We start from the raw sequence: 23,096 nt of genomic DNA on the forward strand, positions 1-23,096 counted from the left end.
ATTCAAAATGAGCTATGAGCATCTCTCATTACAGTTCTTTTAGGACCACAATGTAGACTAGTCTGTTTTAATCAATCTCTTTATTCTCAGATTAAACCAATGTCTATTTTCAGTATTTATTAATTATTAAGGACCATGCCCGCTGTAATAATTAGGTCATGTGAAGAGTAAGTTCAAAACTCTTTCAGCAATTCAATACAAAAATACACATATGGTGCTCTTTCAAAACCACAATGACAAAACTCAAGTAAACAGAAGACGAGAAAGGTCTGCGGCCCACCAGAACCAGAATCTCACCTCTAGTGCTCATGACAAATCAGTTGAGCAATAATTCCAATGATCACTTCTAAAACCACCTACTTAGAATAATTTAACAGCATTGAGCCACTGGGGCTTGATTTCAGATTTCCCAATTTTCTTTTTTTGGGGGGTTAAAGATTTGTTGGGGGTTCTACAAATTGATTGAGTGAGGGGGTGATAGGAAAAAAATCAAGAAGGATTTAACACCTGCTAGTACAGTGCGTCTGAACTAAAACTACTTGTAAACAATCGCGGGAGGGCTTACTTTGTTTTTCGTGGACGCACGACGACTCGCATCAGCGCTCCTGAGAGGAGGGGGAGGCAGGCGAAGCCAACTCACGCGCGCCTGTCTTCATACCAGCACCTCAAAGTACAGGATGACTTTCAACCGGCCCAAATTAGCTTCGCTGAGAGACAAGGGGCACCTCTGAAGGGCAAGGGATAGACTACACACAAATCTCGCCCCAGAAACTACAATTTCCATTTCCCAGTCCATTAAGTGTGAAACCCTAAAACCTATACACAGAAAGAAACTGTCAAAACTTTTCCTACTCTCAAGTCTGATCAAAGAAGTTATATTTGAAGTGCATTTACATTCACCTTTAAACTAGCAGTCTTGCAATGAAATTAATCAAGTAGTTAATTAAAGCAAAAAATTATAACGAGCATCATTATCAAACCATAATTTATCCCAGGTAGCAATGGACCTTGCCAGAGCATTGGAGACTAAGAGCTTATTACGTTTTTCCTAATGAACAGCAAGCTTGCGAAAGAGCAAGCATAATTCAAATGGCTGTGACAGAGCTCTTGGGTTGTTCTTTGTTCTGGCTCTTGAAATACAAAGACCCCTAGAGACAGGAAAGGTGTAGCGAAACGGCCAAAGTCAATAAAGGTAACCCTTGTCGGGTACCCCAACTCAGTGTGTCCTCACGGAATGTCCATTTTAGCCTATGTGTGTCACCATCCCCACGTTCCCGCCAAAGTATGGGGTGCAAAGACATACCGTAAGATAAGCCATCCTTTCCCCATGAAAAATAAACAAAAAAACCAACTAAAAAGAACAGCAAAGGGGTAATCTTTTTGTTGTTTATACCCTATGTCCTCCACTCAAGTAAAGAACGAGCGACAACCGCATGTAACCAAAAAAACACCCTGTTTTCTTCACCAATACAAAAGGAGGGATGGAGATAAAAATGGTCCGCAAGGTTTGGATGCTAAAGTCCACTGTTGAAAGCAAGGGAATTTCCCCCCCTTTCAAATTCTCTCACCTTTTTTTTCTCAAAGCCGGGAACAATAATACCAGAACAGGGCAGCCCAATTCCTGACACAACTTCCCTCCGACAACACAGTGGCGAGCCCCCCTCCAACCCTCTCCCTCCCTCCCACGAGTCTATTTTAGGTACAGAGGGAAACTCAGAACTGAGCTTAGGGTGGGGGGTGTGCAGAGGATGGGAGGAGTACACCAATGAGGCAGTAGTATGAATTGCTGTGTGTGTGTTAGTGTGGGTGTCTATTGTGAGGTGTGTATTGTGCTGTGCTAACGCATCTTTGAGCATATATAGTGCACATATGAGACATATCCACCTTTTGGTGCTTGTCTGGTATGTGCCATTATGTGTGTGTGAGATATCTTTCCATATTTTGCTTGTGGATTTCTATTATTGTCTGTGCATATGTATTGTGTGTGTCAGAGCTAGCTTTGTATCTTCTTGGGTAAAGAGAACCAGGTGTGGATGGATCTGGAGCGGTTGTAAAAGTTGGCGCTCCCCTGCCTACCTCAGCCTCCTCTTGGCCATGTTCTTGGAGCAGATCCTCTCCATGCTACTCTGCAGATTGAGCAGCGCCGTGATGGCCTGCTTCAGACACTCCTTGTCCTCCTCATCCTCACTTTTCTCCTCTAGTTGCTGTGGAAAGGAGGGGGGGAGAGGGGATGGGGAAGAGAAAGAGGGGTAGAGAATAAAATGTTGGATCAGGTGGTTTTGCTGGTAGGGGGAGTCTAGCGAAGGATCATGATGCGGTATAAGGCCAAACTCATGAGCGAGATTACAGCTGAGAAAAAAAATAAAAATCTCTCCCTCTCTATCATTCTCTCATTCCCAACCCCCTCAACTCTAGTGTTTCCCCTTAATTCTTACTTTCTTGAGCAACAACCAAGGAACAGAATGGCTACCAACATTGAACTAACACCACATGACACTTTGGGAAATACCACGCAAGTCTCGCCCTCCTTTATATATACACAGTCGGGGCCAAAAGTTGAGAATGACACAAATATAAATTTTCACAAAGTTTGCTGCTTCAGTGTCTTTAGATATTTGTGTCAGATGTTACTATGGAATACTGAAGTATAATTACAAGCATTTCATAAGTGTCAAAGGCTTTTATTGACAATTACATGAAGTTTATGCAAAGAGTCAATATTTGCAGTGTTGACCCTTCTTCTTCAAGACCTCTGCAATCCGCCCTGGCATGCTGTCAATTAACTTCTGGACCACATCCTGACTGATGGCAGCCCATTCTTGCATAATCAATGCTTGGAGTTAGTCAGAATTTGTGGATTTTTGTTAGTCCACCCGCCTCTTGAGGATTGACCACATGTTCTCAATGGGATTAAGGTCTGGGGAGTTTCCTGGCCATGGACCCAAAATATCGATGTTTTGTTCCCCGAGCCACTTAGTTATCACTTTTGCCTTATGGCAAGGTGCTCCATCATACTGGAAAAGGCATTGTTCGTCACCAAACTGTTCCTGGATGGTTGGGAGAAGTTTCTCTCGGAGGATGTGTTGGTATCATTCTTTATTCATGGCTGTGTTCTTAGGCAAAATTGTGAGTGAGCCCACTCCCTTGGCTGAGAAGCAACCCCACACATGAATGGTCTCAGGATGCTTTACTGTTGGCATGACACATGACTGATGGGAGAGCTCACTGTGTCTTCTCCGGAGAAGCTTTTTTCCGGATGCCCCAACAATCGGAAAGGGGATTCATCAGAGAAAATGACTTTACCCCAGTCCTCAGCAGTCCAATCCCTGTACCTTTTGCAGAACATCAGTCTGTCCCTGATGTTTTTCCTGGAGAGAAGTGGCTTCTTTGCTGCCCTTCTTGACACCAGGCTATCCTCCAAAAGTCTTCGCCTCACTGTGCGTGCAGATGCACTCACACCTGCCAGCTGCCATTCCTGAGCAAGCTCTGTACTGGTGGTTCCCCGATCCCGCAGCTGAATCAACTTTAGGAGACGGTCCTGGTGCTTGCTGGACTTTCTTGGGGGCCCTGAAGCCTTCTTCACAACAACTGAACCGCTTACCTTGAAGTTCTTGATGATCCGATAAATGGTTGATTTAGGTGCAATCTTACTGGCAGCAATATCCTTGCCTGTGAAGCCCTTTTTGTGCAAAGCAATGATGACGGCACGTGTTTCCTTGCAGGTAACCATGGTTGACAGAGGAAGAACAATGATTCCAAGCACCACCCTCCTTTTGAAGCTTCCAGTCTGTTATTCGAACTCAATCAGCATGACAGAGTGATCTCCAGCATTGTCCTCGTCAACACTCACACCTGTGTTAACGAGAGAATCACTGACATGATGTCAGCTGGTCCTTTTGTGGCAGGGCTGAAATGCAGTACAAATGTTTTTTGGGGGATTCAGTTTATTTGCATGGCAAAGAGGGACTTGGCAATTAATTGCAATTCAACTGATCACTCTTCATAACATTCCGGAGTATATGCAAATTGCCATCATACAAACTGAGGCAGCAGACTTTGTGAAAATTAATATTTGTGTCATTCAAAACTTTTGGCAACGACTGTACAGTGCATTCGATTTTTCAGACCCCTTGATTTTTTTACAGCCTTATTCTAAAATTGATAAAATATTTTTTTTCCCTCATCAATGTACACACAATACCCCATAATGACAAAGTGAAAACAGGTTTTTAGAAAGTTTTGCAATATATATATATATATTTGCAAAACTTTCTAAAAACCTGTTTTCACTTTATCATGCAAAGACCCTCTTTGCCACGCAAATGAACTGAATCCCCAAAAAACATTTCCACTGCATTTCAGCCCCGCCACAAAAGGACCAGCTGACATCATGTCAGTGATTCCCTCGTTAACACAGGTGTGAGTGTTGATGAGGACAATGCTGGAGATCACTCTGTCATGCTGATTGAGTTCGAATGCTGATTGTCATGCTGATTGAGTTCGAAAAAAAGAAATACCTTATCATTCAGACCTTTGCTATGAGACTCAAAATTGTGCTCAGGTGTATCCTGTTTCCATTGATCATCCTTGAGATGTTTCTACAACTTGATTGGAGTCCACCTGTGGTAAATTCAATTGATTGGACATGATTTGTCTATATAAGGTCCCACAGTTGACAATGCACGTCAGAGCAAAAACCAAGCCATGAGGTTGAAGGAATTGTCCGTAGAGGTCCGAGACAGGATTGTGTTGAGGCACAGATCTGGGGAAGGCTACCCAAAAATTACTGCAGCATTGAAGGTCCCCAAGAACACAGTGGCCTCCATAATTTTTAAGTGAAAGAAGTTTGGAATCACCGAGACTCTTCCAAGATCTGGCCGCCCAGCCAAACTGAGCAATCGGGGGAGCAGGGCCTGACCAGGAACCCGATGGTCACTCTGACAGAGCTCCAGAGTTCCTCTGTGGAGATGGGAGAATCTTCCAGAAGGACAACCATATCTGCAGCCCTCCACCAATCTGGCCTTTATGTTAGAGTGGCCAGACGAAAGCCACTCCTCAGTAAAAAGGCACATGACAGCCCGCTTGGACTTTGCCAAAAGGCAGCTAAAAACTCTCAGACCATGAGAAACAAGATTCTCTGTTCTGATGAAACCAAGATTGAACGATTTGGCCTGAATGCCAAGCGCCATGTCTGGCAGAAATCAGGCACGGTCCCTAACGAGAAGGATGGTGGGGTTCAGCGGCAGGGACTGTGAGACCAGTCAGGATCGAGGGAAACATGAATGGAACAAAGTACAGAGAAGATCCTTGATGAAAACCTGCTCCAAAACGCTCAGGACCTCAGACTGGGGTGAAAGTTCCAACAGGACAATGACACTGAGCACACAGCCACGACAACACAGGAGTGGCTTCAGGACAAGTCTCTGAATGTCCTTGAGTGGCCAAGCCAGAGCCCGGACTTGAACCCGATTGAACATCTCTGGAAAGACCTGAAAATAGCTGTGCAGTGACGCTCCCTATCCAACCTGACAGAGCTTGAGAGGATCTGCAAAGAGGAATGGGAGAAACTCCCCAAATACAGGTGTGCCAAGCTTGTAGCCTCATACCCAAGAAGACTCAAGGTTGTAATTGCTAGTTCAACTGTTTTCCCTATCAGAAACCGAAATATAAGCTTGTTTTACTCCATTGTTTGCAAACAAACACTATATAGCCTCAAAACATGGTTAAAACGATCATGTTGATCTCATGGATGTCAAGTCCTTGAATCCATAGGTCTGTCTATGAATTTGAGAGTGGTTACATTTCTCCTGCCCCATCCCTTAGCTGGGAGCCCTTAGTTGTTGTTTTGAACTGCATTATTTTAAGAAAAACATTGAGATTCCACATCTACTGTGGGCTGGTGGATCATTGTCAGGGAAAAACCAGCCCCCTGCATCCATCAAAGGCATTCAGATCCATATACAGTACCTTCGGTAATACTTAAACAACATATTTATACACTATTATTATTAAACGTTATAATATATGCCATTTAGCAGACTCCTTCATCCAAACGCGACTCCCAGTCCGGCGTGCATACATTTTACGTATGGGTGGCTCTGTGAATCGAACCCACAATCCTGGCAATGCAAGTGCCATGCTCAACCAATTGAGAGACAGAGGACCACATTATGAATCCTCACACATGCTTACCTTTAAGATCTCGAAATAGTGGAGACAATGATAGACGGGTGTGAGGAGCAACCGGGGCAGGACGTACTGGACTGCTTCCTTAAAGCCTTCGCATATAGACTGGGGAGTCAGAGACAGATGAGGGTTAACTTAGGCAGGTAATAAAGTGTCAAATCTTATCAAGGTATATAGACCAGTGATATGCAAACAGTGGTCTGGGGGGGGGAGAAATGGGGGGAAAATCCACCCCAGAAAGGGCCAATAACATTTCTAGTATCTCAGATTGTTCTGGCAATTCTCACAGGAAGTGCATTGGGAGGAATGTTTGACATGCTTTTTACATTTTAAATCACAATCATTTTTTAAATTCATAATTAAAGTGTATATTATATGCCCTTTTTAGACCTATACATGCCTCCTGTAAGACCTTATGATCCATGAACTGTACATGATGACAACATCTTGATGCAATTATAGTCCTTTATAATGTGCTCTAAAATATGGAGTATGTCTAGATTCTGAAATACAATTGTTCACATTAATTCAAATTAATATTTTGGAGCACAACGACACCAAGACGCTGTCTGTATCACGTACGGCTCATGATACCTCTTACCTGGAGGTAGAAGGCAGCTTTCGGTTTAGACAACTGGTTGAGGAAGTGATCGTGGAAGCCAGTCCGCAGGATGTCTTGAGCATATGTCTCGTAGGGGTCGAAGGCCAGCTCCTGGAAATAAAAAGAAAGCTGTATCAAATGTCATGTGTTATAACAGTCGTGCTGCTGACACTGGCCACAACCATAGGGTGTAAGTGGGGTCTGTGAATGACAAGTAACCTTGCTTGGGACCTGATGACTTGCGTTAGCTCCCTGAGCTAATGTCCAGGTCCGAAGCTTAAGCTCGGCGGACTAACACAGCCTTGTGGTGCACAGGAGCAATGTATTTTCAGACACAGGTGTAAGTGTAACAGAAGTGGTTCAGTGAACCACACTTGTGTAATGAGCAACCTTGCCTGGTACCTGAAGACTCATGTTAGCTCCCCAAGCTAATGCCTAAGCCTTAGCTCAGTCTTTGGGTGCCCAGGAGCAATTTATTTGCAGAAACAGCACACCCACCCACACAATATATGCTTGTAAACACACACACACACACACACACACACACACACACACACACACACACACACACACACACACACACACACACACACACACACACACACACACACACACACATCCACACATCCCCACAAACACACTTTTTTGCAGACAGCAATTTCTTAACACAGACAGCTTCCCACACACATGCATAACAACCCGCCTCCCCCCAACCACACACCTACCTTGGCTAGGTCTTTGAAGCAGCTGCTCATCACAAACAAGCTGGGCTCCCACAAACACCACATATACACACACGCACGCACGCACGCACCCACAAACACACCCGCACACAAACACACACCAACCTCAGCCAGGTCTTCAAAGCAGCTGCCCACCAGCGGGTGTGGGCTCCCCTCATCTGTCATCTCCACCGTGTCTTCAATGAGGCCCAGCAGCTTAAGGGTGACCTCGTGGATGTCCACGATGCGGCTGAAGATGTTCTCCACGTCCTGCAGGGGGTAGTAGAGAGGAGGAGAGAGAGAGCGAGAGAGAGAGGATGGGAGACAGGGAATTAAGGAAGGGGAGGCAGCGAGAGAGTTGGGGGAAGAGAGAGAGAGAGCGAGTCGTGTGGGAAGAGGGGGAGGGTGATAGAGAGATAGGTGGAAGGAGAAGATGGGGAGCAGAGTAATGCAGGAAGGTGGCAGTAGAGAAGTGAGAGAGTGGTGGTAGAGAGGGGAGAAAAGTAGTGGAAAAAGACCAAAGTGAGTCAAACAAAGTCATGATGGAAGACCATCGCTGTGCATGTATGCGCAAGTGTGTGCGAGTCTATCTCTATCTACCGCCATCACTACTCACATGGTGGGAGAAGAGCATGGCGTCGGAGGTGAAGGGCTCGCGGAACACCTTGATGATGAGGTTGAGGTCACGAAGGTACTGTCGGACCTCGGCCATGAAGGTCTTGACCAGGTCGTAGTAGGTCTGCTCCTCATTGGTGGATGGCTCCTCGTCCATCAGGGGGAAACCGCTGATGTCCTCCTCGTCCTGGTGGAACATGTCCATCAGAACCTGGAGATGGGGGAATAGAAGTGGCCAAACATATTCTTACCAATTACTCAAAGAGAGTGTTCTAGACCATTTTTTGCTCCCGAGTGACGCAGCGGTCTAAGGCACCGCACCTCAGTGCAAGAGGCATCACTACTGTCCCTGGTTCGAAACCTGGCTGTATCATATCCGGCTGTGATTGGGAGTCCCATAGGGTGGCGCACAATTGGACCAGCGTCGTCCGGGTTTGGCCGGGGTAGGCCGTCATTGTAAATAAAAATGTGTTCTTAACTGACTCGCCTAGTTAAATAAAAATAAATGATTAATTATAGGTTGAATAGTCACACAGAGGGACATCAGCATAGATACCAGGTTGGAGTCAATTCCATTTTAGTTCAGTCAATTCAGGGAGTAAACTGAAATTCCAATTCCAATTTTCTTCAGTAATTTTCTATAAAGAAAATGTGAAATTGGAATTTCAGTTTACTTCCTGAATTGAAATAGATTCTGAGAGACCAAAGCTTAGAAGCAAGCGCGAGCACACACACACACACGCTCATTCAGCTGGCATTCTTCATCAGCTTATGTTCAGAAATGACCCTATGGACTCCAGCTTTAGCGGAATATTGGCCAGTCAGTGTGGTTCCTGGGCCTTCTCACCATCACACACCACCAGCCATACTAAGGCCAACAACAACAATAGCATTTACAAGCTAATCTAATTTCATACTCATAGCAACATAAAAAAGGAACAATCTGGGATTGGTACAGTCATTGAATCTTGAAGAATAACACTTACAGTGGGGAGAACAAGTATTTGATACACTGCTGATTTTGCAGGTTTTCCTACTTACAAAGCATGTAGAGATCAAATACTTATGTCATACAATGTGATTTTCTGGATTTTTGTTTTAGATTCCGTCTCTCACAGTTGAAGTGTACCTATGATAAAAATTACAGACCTCTACATGCTTTGTAAGTAGGAAAACCTGCAGTGTATCAAATACTTGTTCTCCCCACTGTATATAACTAGAAATTGTTTATTGGCATATATGGTCAGTGATGTCCTGCTGGGAGATCTCATTGTAGCTGATGTTGAAGACCCTCTTCATAATGCATTACAATACATTGTGATGCAAAACACAGGCGTTACTCTCACCTTATCGGCACACATGGCCACGGTGATGTCCTGCTGGGAGATCTCGTAGTGGCGGATGTTCCTCACGTAGTTCCCTGCCAGCTTCAGGATGTCTGCTGAGATGTACTCCAACACCGCCACAATGTACACCGACACCTGGTGGTCAATCTTGTACCCTAGTACCTCCTGAACAAGGGAGAGGAATTATGGGAAAATTTGTCCACAATGTACACGTACACCTACTGTACTGGTGGTTGATATTGTACCCTAGTGCCTCTTGAATAAAGAACAAGAATCATGGGGAAATGAATCATGGGTAAAAGCAGGGTCGGTGTGGTTTGACTACTGTATAATCCAACCACTGTACTTTCAAACTAATGTAAACGGTGTAGGTCCACAGAATGCAGAATGTGCTGGGTAAGATTTCCATTAAGCGTTTTAGTTACCGGTACACATTGAACAGTAATTGGGCACAATAGGTACTTTAATACTAATTAAGTAATGTGAGATGGTTATGCAAGGTAATTAGCTAAGAATTGTATAAACCTGTGTTCTTAAAATGCTGTCAACCACAGTAATTCTGTTGTTGCTGTATATGAATGTATATGTGTATTTCTAAAACAAAGAGCACTAGCTCATAGCAAAAAGGTCTAAAGAATAAAAGTGGAAAATTCTTAAAGTATCCAAAAAGAGGCATGTTTTTAAAGGTTGCTTGGTCACTCAAAGCATCTATGGTTAGGTGTTAGTTAGGCTTTACATTTTAGAATGATATCATTCCTTATTTAAAGGGGCAATAGGTGAAAGAATACAAAAATGTAATAGTGCAAAAAGTTTAGGTCTTTCAGAACTTTAAATCTTTTGTATTCTTTGAAGCATGGTCTAAATTAAGTTAATCTTTGCATCTCCTTGGAATTGTACTTCTCATGGTTTGAGTGCAAGTACCTTTTGAACGCTACAGCCACAATTAATTATAGCCTGCGTGCAAACCCTCATACTGGCTTTCTACATTTCTCCATACCCATCCCACAGCTTTCTACCAAAACTTTGTTATCGTTTCAACTGCAGATTGCCCCTTTAATATCATCTCAAAGTATTTGGCATGGGGGAAGACATTTTGTTAAGCATCACAGGTTCATCCTGGATTTTCAATAAGTGACCCATTCCACAACACAGTTCGATGTCTCCCTCTATTGGTCAGTATAGGTATTGTAAGAAAAGTGGCCAATACCTTTACTAGGGCTGTGGTCAGTAAGAACCAAAACAGATAACATTTTGGACAAAGAAAACACAAAATGTCTGTTTTGTTTATTGAGTCACTTTAAAAACAGTCCAATCAATCCTTTTTCTGTTTCATAACATTGTCACTTTCTGAAGTGTAGAACACAGACATCAGTAACCGGACCCTGCACAGGAGGATTACAACACTTTCAGATATACTGTGTAGAACAGCTAGAATGAATGAATAAATGAATATATGACAGACAGTCCTACCTGCAACATTCAGGACTTTTTACTGTGACTTCAGAACAAAGGATCCAAAGTATTCATACCCCATGATTTTTTACACATTGTGTTGAATTTTGATTTTGTGTCACTGATCAATACCCCATAACTTCAAAGTGGAATTGTTTTGAGAAATGTTTACAAATGAATAAAAAAGTAAAAGCTGAAATGTCTTGGGTCAATAAGTATTTAACCTTTTTGTTATGGCAAGGCTAAATAAATTCAAGACAAAAAACGTGCTTAACAAGTCACATAATAAGTTGCATTGACTCACCTCGTGCAAAAATAGAAGTTTAACATGATTTTTAAATGACTACCCCATCTCTGTACCCCACACATACAATTAGTAAGGTCCCCCAGTCGAGCAGTGAATTTCAAGCACAGATTAAACCACAAAGACCAGCAAGGTTTCCCAATGGTTCGCAAAGGGCACCGATTGGTAGATGGGTCAAAAATAAAGCAGACATTGAATATCACTTTGAGCATGGCGCAGTTATCAATACACACAGTCACTACAAAGATACAGGTATCCTTCCTAACTCAGTTGCCGGAGAAGAAGGAAACAGCTCAGGGATTTCACCACATTGAGAGTGGTGATTTTAGGACAGTTACTGAGTGGAATGGCTGTGACAGCCATTAATGAAAATGGCGCCGACAGATACGGCTGCCATGCTTCTAGCTCTGATTAAACTTTGCAGTATTTGTTTTTTATGTGTTATTTCTTACATTATAAGCCCAGGAAATGTGTGTTATGAAATACAGCCGGGAAGAACTTTTGGATATGAGAGCGGTGGTAACTCACCAGCATTATGACCAGGAATACAACTTTCCCTAATCGGATCCTTTGTTCGTACCCCCCAGGGCAATTGAACTGATTCAAGAGGCAGATCCAAAACACCGCTGGCGGAAAAGGAGGTACTCCTTTTAGTCCGACTCAGGACTTCTAGTCCGACTCAGGAGGCGCGCACACCATCCACCGCATCTGAGTATATTACTCGCTAATGTTCAGTCTCTGGATAATAAAGTTGACGAGCTCAGGGCGAGAATTTCCATCCAGAGAGACATCAGGGATTGTAACATACTCTGTTTCATGGAAACATGGCACTCTCGAGATATACTGTCTGAGTCCGTACAGCCAGTTGGGTTCTCAGTTCATCGCGCAGACAGAAATAAATATCTCTCCGGGAAGACAAAGGGCAGGGGTGTATGTTTCATGATTAACTACTCATGGCATGATTGTGTGGACGTACATGAACTCAACACCTTTTGTTCACCCAACCTAGAATACCTCAATCAAATGCCGACCGTATAACCTTCCAAGAGAATTCTCTTCGGCTATAGTCACAGCCGTGTATATTCCCCCTCAAGCCGATACCACGGCAGCCCTCAAAGAATTTCACTGGACTTTATGCAAACTGGAAACCACATATCCTGAGGCCGCATTTATTGTAGCTGGAGATTTTAACAAAGCAAATCTGAGAAAAACACAGCCAAAGTTCTATCAACACATTGACTGTAGTACTCGCGCGGCTAAAACACTCGACCACTGCTACTACAACTTTCGGGATGCCTACAAGGCCCTCCCTTCTGATCACGACTCCATTTTGGTCCTCCCTTCCAATAGGCATAAACTCAAACAGGAAGGACCCGTGCTAAGGACTATTCAACGCTTGTCTGACCAATCGGAAATCCATGCTTCAAGATTGTTTTGATCACACGGACTGGGATATGTTTCGGGTAGACTCTTAGAATAACATAAATGAACACACACTGATACGGTGACTGAGTTCATCAGGAAATTTACAGCTGTTGTACCCACTGTGACTATTAAAACCTACCCTAACCAGAAACCGTGGATAGATGGCAGCATTCGCAGAAAACTGAAAGCGCAAATCATCGCATTTAACCATGGCAAGGTGACTGGGAATATAGTTGAATACAAACAGTGTAGTTATTCCCTCCGTAAGGCAAACAAACAGGCAAAACATCAGTGAAGAGACAAAGAGGAGTCGCAATTCAACGGCTCAGACACTAGACGTATGTGGGAGGGTCTACAGACAATCACGGACTACAAAGGGAAATCCAGCCACGTCGCGGACACTGACGTCTTGCTTCCGGACAAACTAAACACCTTCTTCGCCCCCTCTTTGAGGATAGCACAGTGCCACCGACGCGGCCCACTTCCAAGGACTGTGGGCTCTCCTTCTCCGTGGCCAATGTGAGTAAGACATTTAAGAATGTTAACCCTCACAAGGTTGCCGGCCCAGTCAAGGACGCAGACCAGCTGGATGGTCTGCGTCCATTTCAATCTCTCGCTATCCCAGTCTGCTGTCCCCACAAGCTCAAGATGTCCACCATTCTTCCTGTACCCAAGAAAGCAAAGATAACTGAACAAAATGACTATCGCCCCGTAGCACTCACTTCTGTCATCATGAAATGCTTTGAGAAACTAGTCAAGGATCATATCACCTCTACCTTACCTGACACCCTAGACTCACTTCAATCTGCTTACCGGCCCAATAGATCCACAGATGCAATTGCCATTGCACTACACTGCCCTAAGCTCATCATTAAGCTTGAGGCCCTGGGTCTGAACCCCGCCATGTGCAACTGGGTCCTGGACTTCATGACGAGCCTCCACTTCGCTGATCCTCAACACTGGGGCCCCACAAGGATGCGTGCTCAGCCCCCTCCTGTATTCCGTGTTCACCCATGACTGTGTGGCCACGCACACCTCCAACTCAAATTTGCAGATGACAAAACACTAGTATGGCTGATTACCAACAATGACGAGACAGCCTAGAGGGAGGAGGTGAGGGCCCTGGGAGTGTGGTGCCAGGAAAATAACCTCACACCCAACGTCAACAAAACAAAAAGGAGCTGATCGTGGACTTCAGGAATCAGCAGAGGGAGCACCCCCTATCCACATCGATGGGACCTCAGTGGAGAAGGTGGAAAGCTTCAAGTTCCTCGGCGTACACATCACTGACAAACTGAAATGGTCCACCCACACAGACAGTGTGGTGAAGAAAGCGCAACCGCGCCTCTTCAACCTCAGGAGGCTGAAGAAATTTGGCTTGGCACCTAAAACCCTCACAAACTTTTACAGATGCACAATTGAGAGCATCCTGTCGGGCTGCATCACACCTGGTATGGCAACTGCACAGCCCGCAACCGCAGGGCTCTCCAGAGGGTGGTGTGGTCTGCCCAATGCCTCACCGGGGGAAAACTACTACAGGAAGGCCAAAAAGATCATCAAGGACAACAACCACTGAGCCACTGCCTGTTCACCCCGCTATCATCCAGAAGGCGAGGTCAATACAGGTGCATCAAAGCTGGGACCGAGAGACTGAAAAGCAGTTTCTCAAGGCCATCAGTGTTAAATAGCCATCACTAGCACAGAGGTTGTTGCCTTATATACATAGACTTGCAATCACTGGCCACTTTAATAAATGGAACACTAGTCACTTTATTAATCATGTTTACATATTTTGCATTGCTCATCTCATATCTATATATTGTATTCTATCCTACTGTATCTTAGTCTATGCCACTGACATTGCTCCTCCAAATATCTATAAATTCTTAATTCCATTCCTTTAGATGTGTGTGCATTGTTGTGAAATTGTTAGATATTACTTGTTAGATATTTCTGCACTGTTGGAGCTAGAAACACAAGCATTCAGCTACATCCGCAATAACATCTGCTAAACAAGTGTATGTGACAAATAACATTTGATTTAGGAGATAACCGAGGATGGAGCAACATTGTAGTTACTCCACAACACTAACCTAAATGACAGAGTGAAAAGAGGGAAGCCTGTACAGAATAGAAATATTCAAAAACATGCATCCTGTTTGCAGTAAGGCACTAAAGTAATACTTCACACAATGTTGCAAAGAAATTAACTTTGTCCTGAATACAAAGCATTATGTTTTGGGCAAATCCAACACATCACTGAGTACCACACACTTCATATTTTCAAGTATGGTGGTGGCTGCATCATGTTATGAGTATGCACGTCTCCAGCAAGGACTAGGGAGATTTTTTTTTTTTTTATAAAAAGAGTGTAGGAATAGAGCTAAGCACAGGCAAAATCCTAGAGGAAAACTTGGTTCAGTCTGCTTTACAACAGAAACTGGGAGACAAATTCACCTTTCACAAAGCCAAATATACACTGGAGTTGCTTACCAGGACGACATTGCATGTTTCTGAGTGGCCTGGTTACAGACAGATTTTTAAGCCAATTTATGACAATAACTGAAAATGGATGTCTAGCAATGATCAACCACCAACTTCACAGAGCTTGAATAATTTTTTGAATAATGGGCAGATATTGTACAATCCAGGTCTGCAAAGCTCTGAGAGACTTACCCAGAAAGACTCACAGCTGTAGTCACTGCCTCAGGTGATTCTAACATGTATTGACTCAGGGGGTTGAAAATGATCTAATCAAGACACACACACACACACACACACATACACCAAAAAAAGAAATGTCCCTTTTTCAGGACCCTGTCTTTCAAAGATAATTCGTAAAAATCCAAATAACTTCACAGATCTTCATTGTAATAGGTTTAAACACTGTTTCACATGCTTGTTGAATGAACCATGAACATGCACCTGTGGAACGGTCGTTAAGACACTAACAGCTTACAGACGGTAGGCAAATAAGGTCACAGAAAACTTAGGACACTAAAGAGACCTTTCTACTGACTCTGAAACACCAAAAGAAAGATGCCCAGGGTCCCTGCTCATCTGCGTGAAATTGCCTTAGGCATGCTGCAAGGAGGCATGAGGACTGCAGATGTGGCCAGTGCAATAAATTGCAATGTCCGTACTGTGAAACGCCTAAGACAGCGCTACAGGGAGACAGGACGGACAGCTGATCGTCCTCGCAGTGACAGACCACGTGTAACAACACCTGCACAGGATCAGTATATCCGAACATCATACCTGACAAGTATAGGATGGCAACAACAACTGCCCGAGTTACACCAGGAACACACAATCCCTCCATCAGTGCTCAGACTGTCCGAAATGGGCTGAGAGAGGCTGGACTGAGGGCTTGAAGGCCTGTTGTAAGGCAGGTCCTCACCACACATCACCGACAACAACGTCGCCCATGGGCACAAACCCTACGTCGCTGGACCAGACAGGACTGGCAAAAAGTGCTCTTCACTGACGAGTCGCGGTTATGTCTCACTAGGTGTGATGGTCAGATTCGCTTTTATCATCGAAGGAATGAGCGTTACACCGAGGCCTGTACTCTGGAGCAGGATCGATTTGGCGGTAGAGGGTCTATCATGGTCTGGGGCGGTGTGTCACAGCATCATCGGACTGAGCTTGTTGTCATTGCAGGCAATCTCAACGCTGTGAGTTACAGGGAAGACATCCTCCTCCCTCATGTGGTACCCTTCCTGCAGGCTCATCGTGACATGACCCTCCAGCATGACAATGCCACCAGCCATACTGCTCGTTCTGTGCGTGACTTATTGCAAGACAGGAATGTCAGTGTTCTGCCATGGCCAGCAAAGAGTCCGGATCTCAATCCCATTGAGCACGTCTGGGACCTGTTGGATCGGAAGGTGAGGGCTAGGGCCATTCCCCCCAGAAGTGTCCAGGAACTTGCAGGTGCCTTGGTGGAAGAGTGGGGTAACATCTCACAGCAAGAAGTGGCTAATCTGGTGCAGTCCATGAGGAGGAGATGCACTGCAGTACTTAATGCAGCTGGTGGCCACACCAGAAACTAACTGTTCATTTTGATTTTGGTGTCCCATGGTGTTTATACTTGCGTACTATTGTTTGTACAGTGGAACGTGGTACCTTCAGGCGTTAGGAAATTGCTCCCATGGATGAACCAGACTTGTGGAGGTGTACCATTTTTTTCCTGAGGTCTTGGCTGATTTCTTTTGATTTTCCCATGATGTCAAGCAAAGAGGCAGTGATTTTGAAGGCAGGCCTTGAAATACATCCACAGGTACACCTCCAATTGACTCAAATTATGTCAATTAGCCTATCAGAAGCTTCTAAAAGCCATGACATAATTTTCTGTTTTTTTACAAGATGTTTAAAGGCACAGTCAACTTTGTGTATGTAAACTTCTGACCCACTGGAATTGTGATACAGTGAATTATAAGTGAGGGGGGGCATTTATCGTTAGATATTCTCACAGACCAGATTTGCCCTAAGGGGCTTTATATAATTATAATGCAGGGTTAATAATAGAGGTCGACCGATTAATCAGAATGGCCGATTAATTAGGGCCGATTTCAAGTTTTCATAACAATCGGTAATCGCCATTTTTGGACACCGATTTTGGCCAATTACATTGTACTCCACCAGGAGACTGCGTGGCAGGCTGACTACCTGTTATGCGAGTACAGCAAGGTAAGGTGCTAGCTAGCATTAAACGTATCTACTAAAAAAACAATAAATCTTAACATAATCACTTGTTAACTACACATGGTTGATGATATTACTAGTTTATCTAGCTTGTCCTGCGTTGCATATAATCGATGCGGTGCCTGTTAAATTAACATTGAATCACAGCCTAAATTGATTTTATTTATGTATTATATTAAGTTAAAATAAAAGTGTTCATTGTTCATTCAGTATTGTTGTAATTGTCATTATTACAAATATATTTATATATAAAAAAATATAATCGGTCGACCTCTAGATAATAATAGTCGCTTGTAAGTAAGGATGCATTTATGAAAGGAAAATGACATGCGCAAGAGACGGTGGTATATATTTTTATTCATCACAATTTTCTTTAACCAATTTTGGTCTTTAATCCAGGGCCGACAGACAAGTTCATAACTTTTTCTTTGTTAACTGAAATTGCATCTAGCTTTCTATGGCTTGTTTAAAAATAAGGATGTTTTTACCCAAGTTCTCTCTTAACTCCAGGAGCACCGACAGTTTTTGTTGTTGTTGCCTGATGCAGGTCTCTAGCGCCAGAGGAGAGAGTGACTGAAAACTCCTCCATTAACTGCCACAGTTTAGACTACAGATAGATCAGCGTTCTAACACATTTACATTTACATTTTAGTCATTTAGCAGACGCTCTTATCCAGAGCGACTTACAGTAGTGAATGCATACATTTCATACATCTTAAGAAGACATCAGAACAATCTAGCTAAAAATCTACCGCCTACATCAAAATAGACTCCCTTTTGACATTGACTTGATCTCTGTACTGATAGGAAGACATTGGTTCTTCACAACAGCCACCCCAGATAAGAGCATGTTTCTCTGGCAGGACCAGGAACACGAGTAACAGTCATGATAAAAACCTATCCACTAATTAAAACGGTATGAATAACATTCAAATTAGGCTAGGTGTTCTATTGGTCAATAGCCTAATAGTGGAAAAAACATAAAGAAGCTTCAAAGCTTGCCCTGAAACAACTTTAAAATGTTGAAAATACTTATCCAAAAAAAATTCTAAATAAGGTCAACCAAGAGACACGAGCATTATACTGAGGAGACAAGTCGACTCATATCCTTACAGATCTTTGCTTAAAACCATAACAGGAGTAAGCTGCTTAATTACTTACACATAGGCCTAACTAAACACATAGGCCTAACCCACTTCCGGGTTCGATCCCAGGCTGTGTCGCAGCCAACCGGGAGACCCATGAGGTGGTGCACAATTGGCCCAGCGTCGTCTGGGTTAGGGGAGGGTTTGGCTGACAGGGATGTCCTTGTCTCATCATGCTCTAGCGACTCCACGTGGCGGGCCGGGCACGCTGACTTCGGTCACCAGCTGTACAGTGTTTCCTCTGACACATTGATGCGGCTGGCTTCCGGGATATAAGAGTTGTGTGTCAAGAAGCAGTGCGGCTTGGCAGGGTCGTGTTTCGGGGGACGCATGGCTCTCAACCTTCACCTCTCCCAAGTACTTATGGGAGTTGCAGCGATGGGACAAGACTAAACTACCAATTGGATATCACGAAATTGGGGTAAAAAGTAACAAAAATATATATATATAAAAAACACACACTTGAAGTCAGAAGTTTACATACACCTTAGCCAAATACATTTAAACTCAGTTCTGCACAATTCCTGACATTCAATCCTAGGAAAAATTCCAGTTTGCATCACCACTTTATTTTAAGAATGTGAAATGTCAGAATAATAGTAGAGAGAATGATTTATTTCAGCTTTTATTTCTTTCATCACATTCCCAGTGGGTCAGAAGTTTACATACACTCAATTAGCATTTGATAGCATTGCCTTTAAATTGTTTAACTTGGGTCAAACGTTTCAGGTAGCCTTCCACAAGCTTCCAACAATAAGTTGGGTGAATTTTGGCCCATTCCTCCTCACAGTCAGGCCTCCTTGCTCGCACACGCCTTTTCAGTTCTGCCCACTATTTTTCTAGTGGGATTGAGGTCAGGGCTTTGTGATGGCCACTCCAATACCTTGACTTTGTTGCCCTTAAGCCATTTTGCCACAACTTTGGAAGTATGCTTGTGGTCATTGTCCATTTGGAAGACCCATTTGCGACCAAACTTTAACTTCCTGACTGATGTCTTGAGATGTTGATTCAATATATCCACATAATTTTCCTACCTCATGATGCCATCTATTTTGTGAAGTACACCCGTTTTAGGAAACAGCAGGGTGTATTCAGTGATGTACAGTGCCTTCAGAAAGTATTCACACCCCTTGACTTTTTCCCCAAAAATGTTTTATTACAAGTTGGATTAAAAGGGATTTGTTGTCAAGGAGCTACACAAAATACAGTGGTTCTTCCTTTAGAAGTTACGAGTTTATGCTGCGACCGTTTGTGGTAGATGGTGGCATTCTGTCATTGTACCCCTTGACAGAATGCCACCATCTACCACAAACGGTCGCAGCATAAACTCGTAACTTCTAAAGGAAGAACCACTGTATTTTGTGTAGCTCCTTGACAACAAATCCCTTTTAATCCAACTTGTAATAAAACATTTTTGGGGAAAAAGTCAAGGGGTGTGAATACTTTCTGAAGGCACTGTACATCACTGAATACACCCTGCTGTTTCCTAAAAGTGGTTCACAGCCTGACTAATTTACTGGGCGCTGAAGACATAGGCTACATGTTGATGACCTTACAGGTCACTTCATTATGATTGGTCTAGCTAACACGGTCATGTTCAGTAGGCACAAAACAGCAATGTACTACTTGAAAGCAGGGTCCAAGGTTAACTTACTCTTTGAAAATGCATTAGGGTCATGCAGGGCCTAGGTTTAAATGTATGTATGTATGTATGTATGTATGTATGTATGTATGCATGCATGCATGCATGTATGTATGTATGCATGCATGCATGTATGCATGCATGCATGTCATTTTTGCTAGTATGTTCACTACTTTCCCTAAAATAAATGAGCTCAGTGAGTAGATTTTTGAGCGCTTCTTTTCACTCTGGACAGCTCATGTGTGCCGTGTGAAGGCATCAACTCATGTACTGCTCGCATGCTCAAGAAGTTGTGATTGGCGAAGAGCGTGGTTGAATGAACGACCAATAATTTTGCTCAAATACAAATAGGATGACTTTTCAGTGTGTAGTCTTCAATGGTTTTCAATAGCAGACTGCGACACAGAAGGTAAACTGGAAAGACAAAATGTGCTGAGAAGATACTGGCCCAACATGCTTTTACTGGCCAGCGGGCCATCATTAATGTCGGATCCTGCTAAAAGTGTCCAGTAAGAAACGTACATTTTCGCTTCCATTTCAAATTGCTTTGCCCTACTGAACATGACCCAGACATTTGGGATTATGGGTTACCTTGAGCAGCGGGTGGATCTTATCCACGGGCAGGGCCAAAGGATTCCTCCTCTTCCTCTTTTCAATGGCCGCCTGGGCATCAGCGATAGCCCATTTATCGATAGGGTGCGGGAAACTCTTCTGCACTCGCTCCTGAGGGGTGGAAAGGAGGGAGGGAGATCGAGAGCCCTTTAATAGTGCAATACTTTTGACCAGAGCCCTATGGGCCCTTGTCAAATGTAGTGGAATACATAGAGAATAGGGTGCCATTTGGGCTGCAAACAGGGCCTTACTTATCTCTGATTTACATATTTCCTGGTACTCTATTGATACTGCATCCATAGGCAAAGCAAACAGTACCCCCAGTGAACGTCTTCGTTCACTGGGGGTAAACATGCCTTCTCCTCCTTCAAACCACCCTATGACACTTTACACCACTTGACACCATTGTTTTATTGTCGCAGACATTTCACAAGGGACTTTTCCCTTAAAAAGGGACATCTAACAGGTTATGCCAATGGGAGGGCGGGTACATGACATGTACATGTCAAGTCACACTTCCGCTAGAGGCACTACCAGGATGTCCTTCCCTTGACGTAGGAGTTGGGCAAAGAGTTACTGTAACCCTTTAAAAAAGGGTGAGAACTACAAAATACATCCACAGTTAATGGAGGACATCTTCATAAGCACTACATAAAAATTAATAAGCGCTTATGTCAACAACTTAAGTTGACAGAGGCTTTCTGAGGCCTAGGCATTTACAAAATGTTTGTGTTGTATATTATAGGGAATCAAACATTTATGTTGTGCCTACAAAGGTGTTAAGGAACTCCTTATGAATGTGTTATGTAGTTCTTATGTAGGGTACATACATAGTAAACAAACAATACAAATTTCCCGCAATCCGTTGGATCCAATGGGTGACAAATTACAATATACACAAGCACAAATGAGTGTGGTCAATCATCAACCCTGGCAGGTCAATGGTTAAAAAGGGGGCACAGGTCAAGGGTTAAAGTTCATACAGACTGGGTCACAGGGAGAGGTCAACAGAAAGTGAGAACACAGAACTAAGGGAGGAGTAAACATGGTAAAAAGAGACCACATATCCATGGTTTGACTTTACCATGCCCCATGGCTAGGGCCATGGACCCTAAAAAGCACCTGTGGATTTCACGTGATCCGTCTGCTCGCAAAAATGAGTCAAGGTGGACAAAACAAAAACAAGAGGTGAAAACAGGTTGGCCATCTAAAACATGGACTGAACAAAGAAAGATTTCAGATGTTTTCTGCGTTAGCTCATGTCAGTTATCATTGCAGAAAATCAACACAACAGTAGTAGCCATTAGTGTGATGATGTGCAAGAAAACATTTACTGTTCAATGACATAAAACCAAACAAGAACTCAAATGATTGTCAAAGCAATAGGAGTCAAAATACATGTCTGCAAATAGCTTAACTTTTCACTTTGGGTAAATGGATTGGATTGTATACATGAGAATAGAAATTGACAAAAACGGAGTTATATCTCAGTGCAAAACAAACCTAAAGAACACCATGATCTGAGCTTAAAAGAAATTAAACTTGGCAAACATTTATAATTTCCCCTTTATGGTTGGGGACATAAATCAACATCCTCTTTTACCGAAACCCTGACTTCACCAGCTGTCAATAAAAAGTGTGTCTGCTACAGAATAAAATGAAGCTGAATGCTATGATAAGCTGTGAACGACGACATTAAAGCAGCAATCAGCAGTTGAAACAATAACAAAGCGGACTCCCTGCCCCGGTCCGGTAAAAAGCTGAGGGATGGGGATAGAGAAATGGAACCACTCAAATTCATAGACAGAGCTATGGATGCAAGGAAATCCATTATATCAAAAGGATCGTTTTAACCATGTTTTGCAGCTATATAGTGCTTGTTTACAAACGGAGTAAAAAGCTTATATTTTGGGTTCTGATAGGGTATGACAGTTGAACTAAGCTCATGAGGCATTTCTAAGTTATATTCTTCAAGAATCAATGGGTACAAATCATTGAAATGTATGAGTCCAAAAATGTATGTATACTGAACAAAAATATAAAAACGCAACATTCAACAATTTCAAAGATTTTACTCAGTCACAGTCAATAAAAGGAAATAAGCCAATTGAAATAAGTGAATTAGGCCCTAATCTATAGAGTTCACATGACTGGGAATACAGATATGTATCTGTTGGTCAACGAAGGTAGGGGCATGGATCAGAACACCAGTCAGTATCTGGTGTGACCACCATTTGTCTCATGCAGCGCGACACATCTCCTTCACATAGAGTTGATCAGGCTGTTGATTGTGGCCTGTGGAATGTTGTCCCACTCCTCTTCAGTGGCTGAGCGAAGTT

The 23,096-nt window shown here is 43.3% G+C and overlaps 1 protein-coding gene across 1 annotated transcript in view; it reads right to left on the bottom strand.

The window, feature by feature from the left end:
* The window catches only part of LOC106584773 (son of sevenless homolog 1-like), a 92,341-nt gene that overhangs the window by 42,178 nt on the left and 27,067 nt on the right, over window positions 1-23,096 (bottom strand). Inside the window, 7 exon segments of the mRNA XM_014170357.2 lie at window positions 2,077-2,204; window positions 6,193-6,291; window positions 6,788-6,898; window positions 7,636-7,779; window positions 8,126-8,335; window positions 9,471-9,635; window positions 20,737-20,868. Of these exon segments, the coding sequence (XP_014025832.2) occupies window positions 2,077-2,204; window positions 6,193-6,291; window positions 6,788-6,898; window positions 7,636-7,779; window positions 8,126-8,335; window positions 9,471-9,635; window positions 20,737-20,868 (989 nt within the window).

Source organism: Salmo salar, chromosome ssa02 (assembly GCF_905237065.1).
Source record: "Salmo salar chromosome ssa02, Ssal_v3.1, whole genome shotgun sequence".
NCBI lineage: Eukaryota > Metazoa > Chordata > Actinopteri > Salmoniformes > Salmonidae > Salmo > Salmo salar.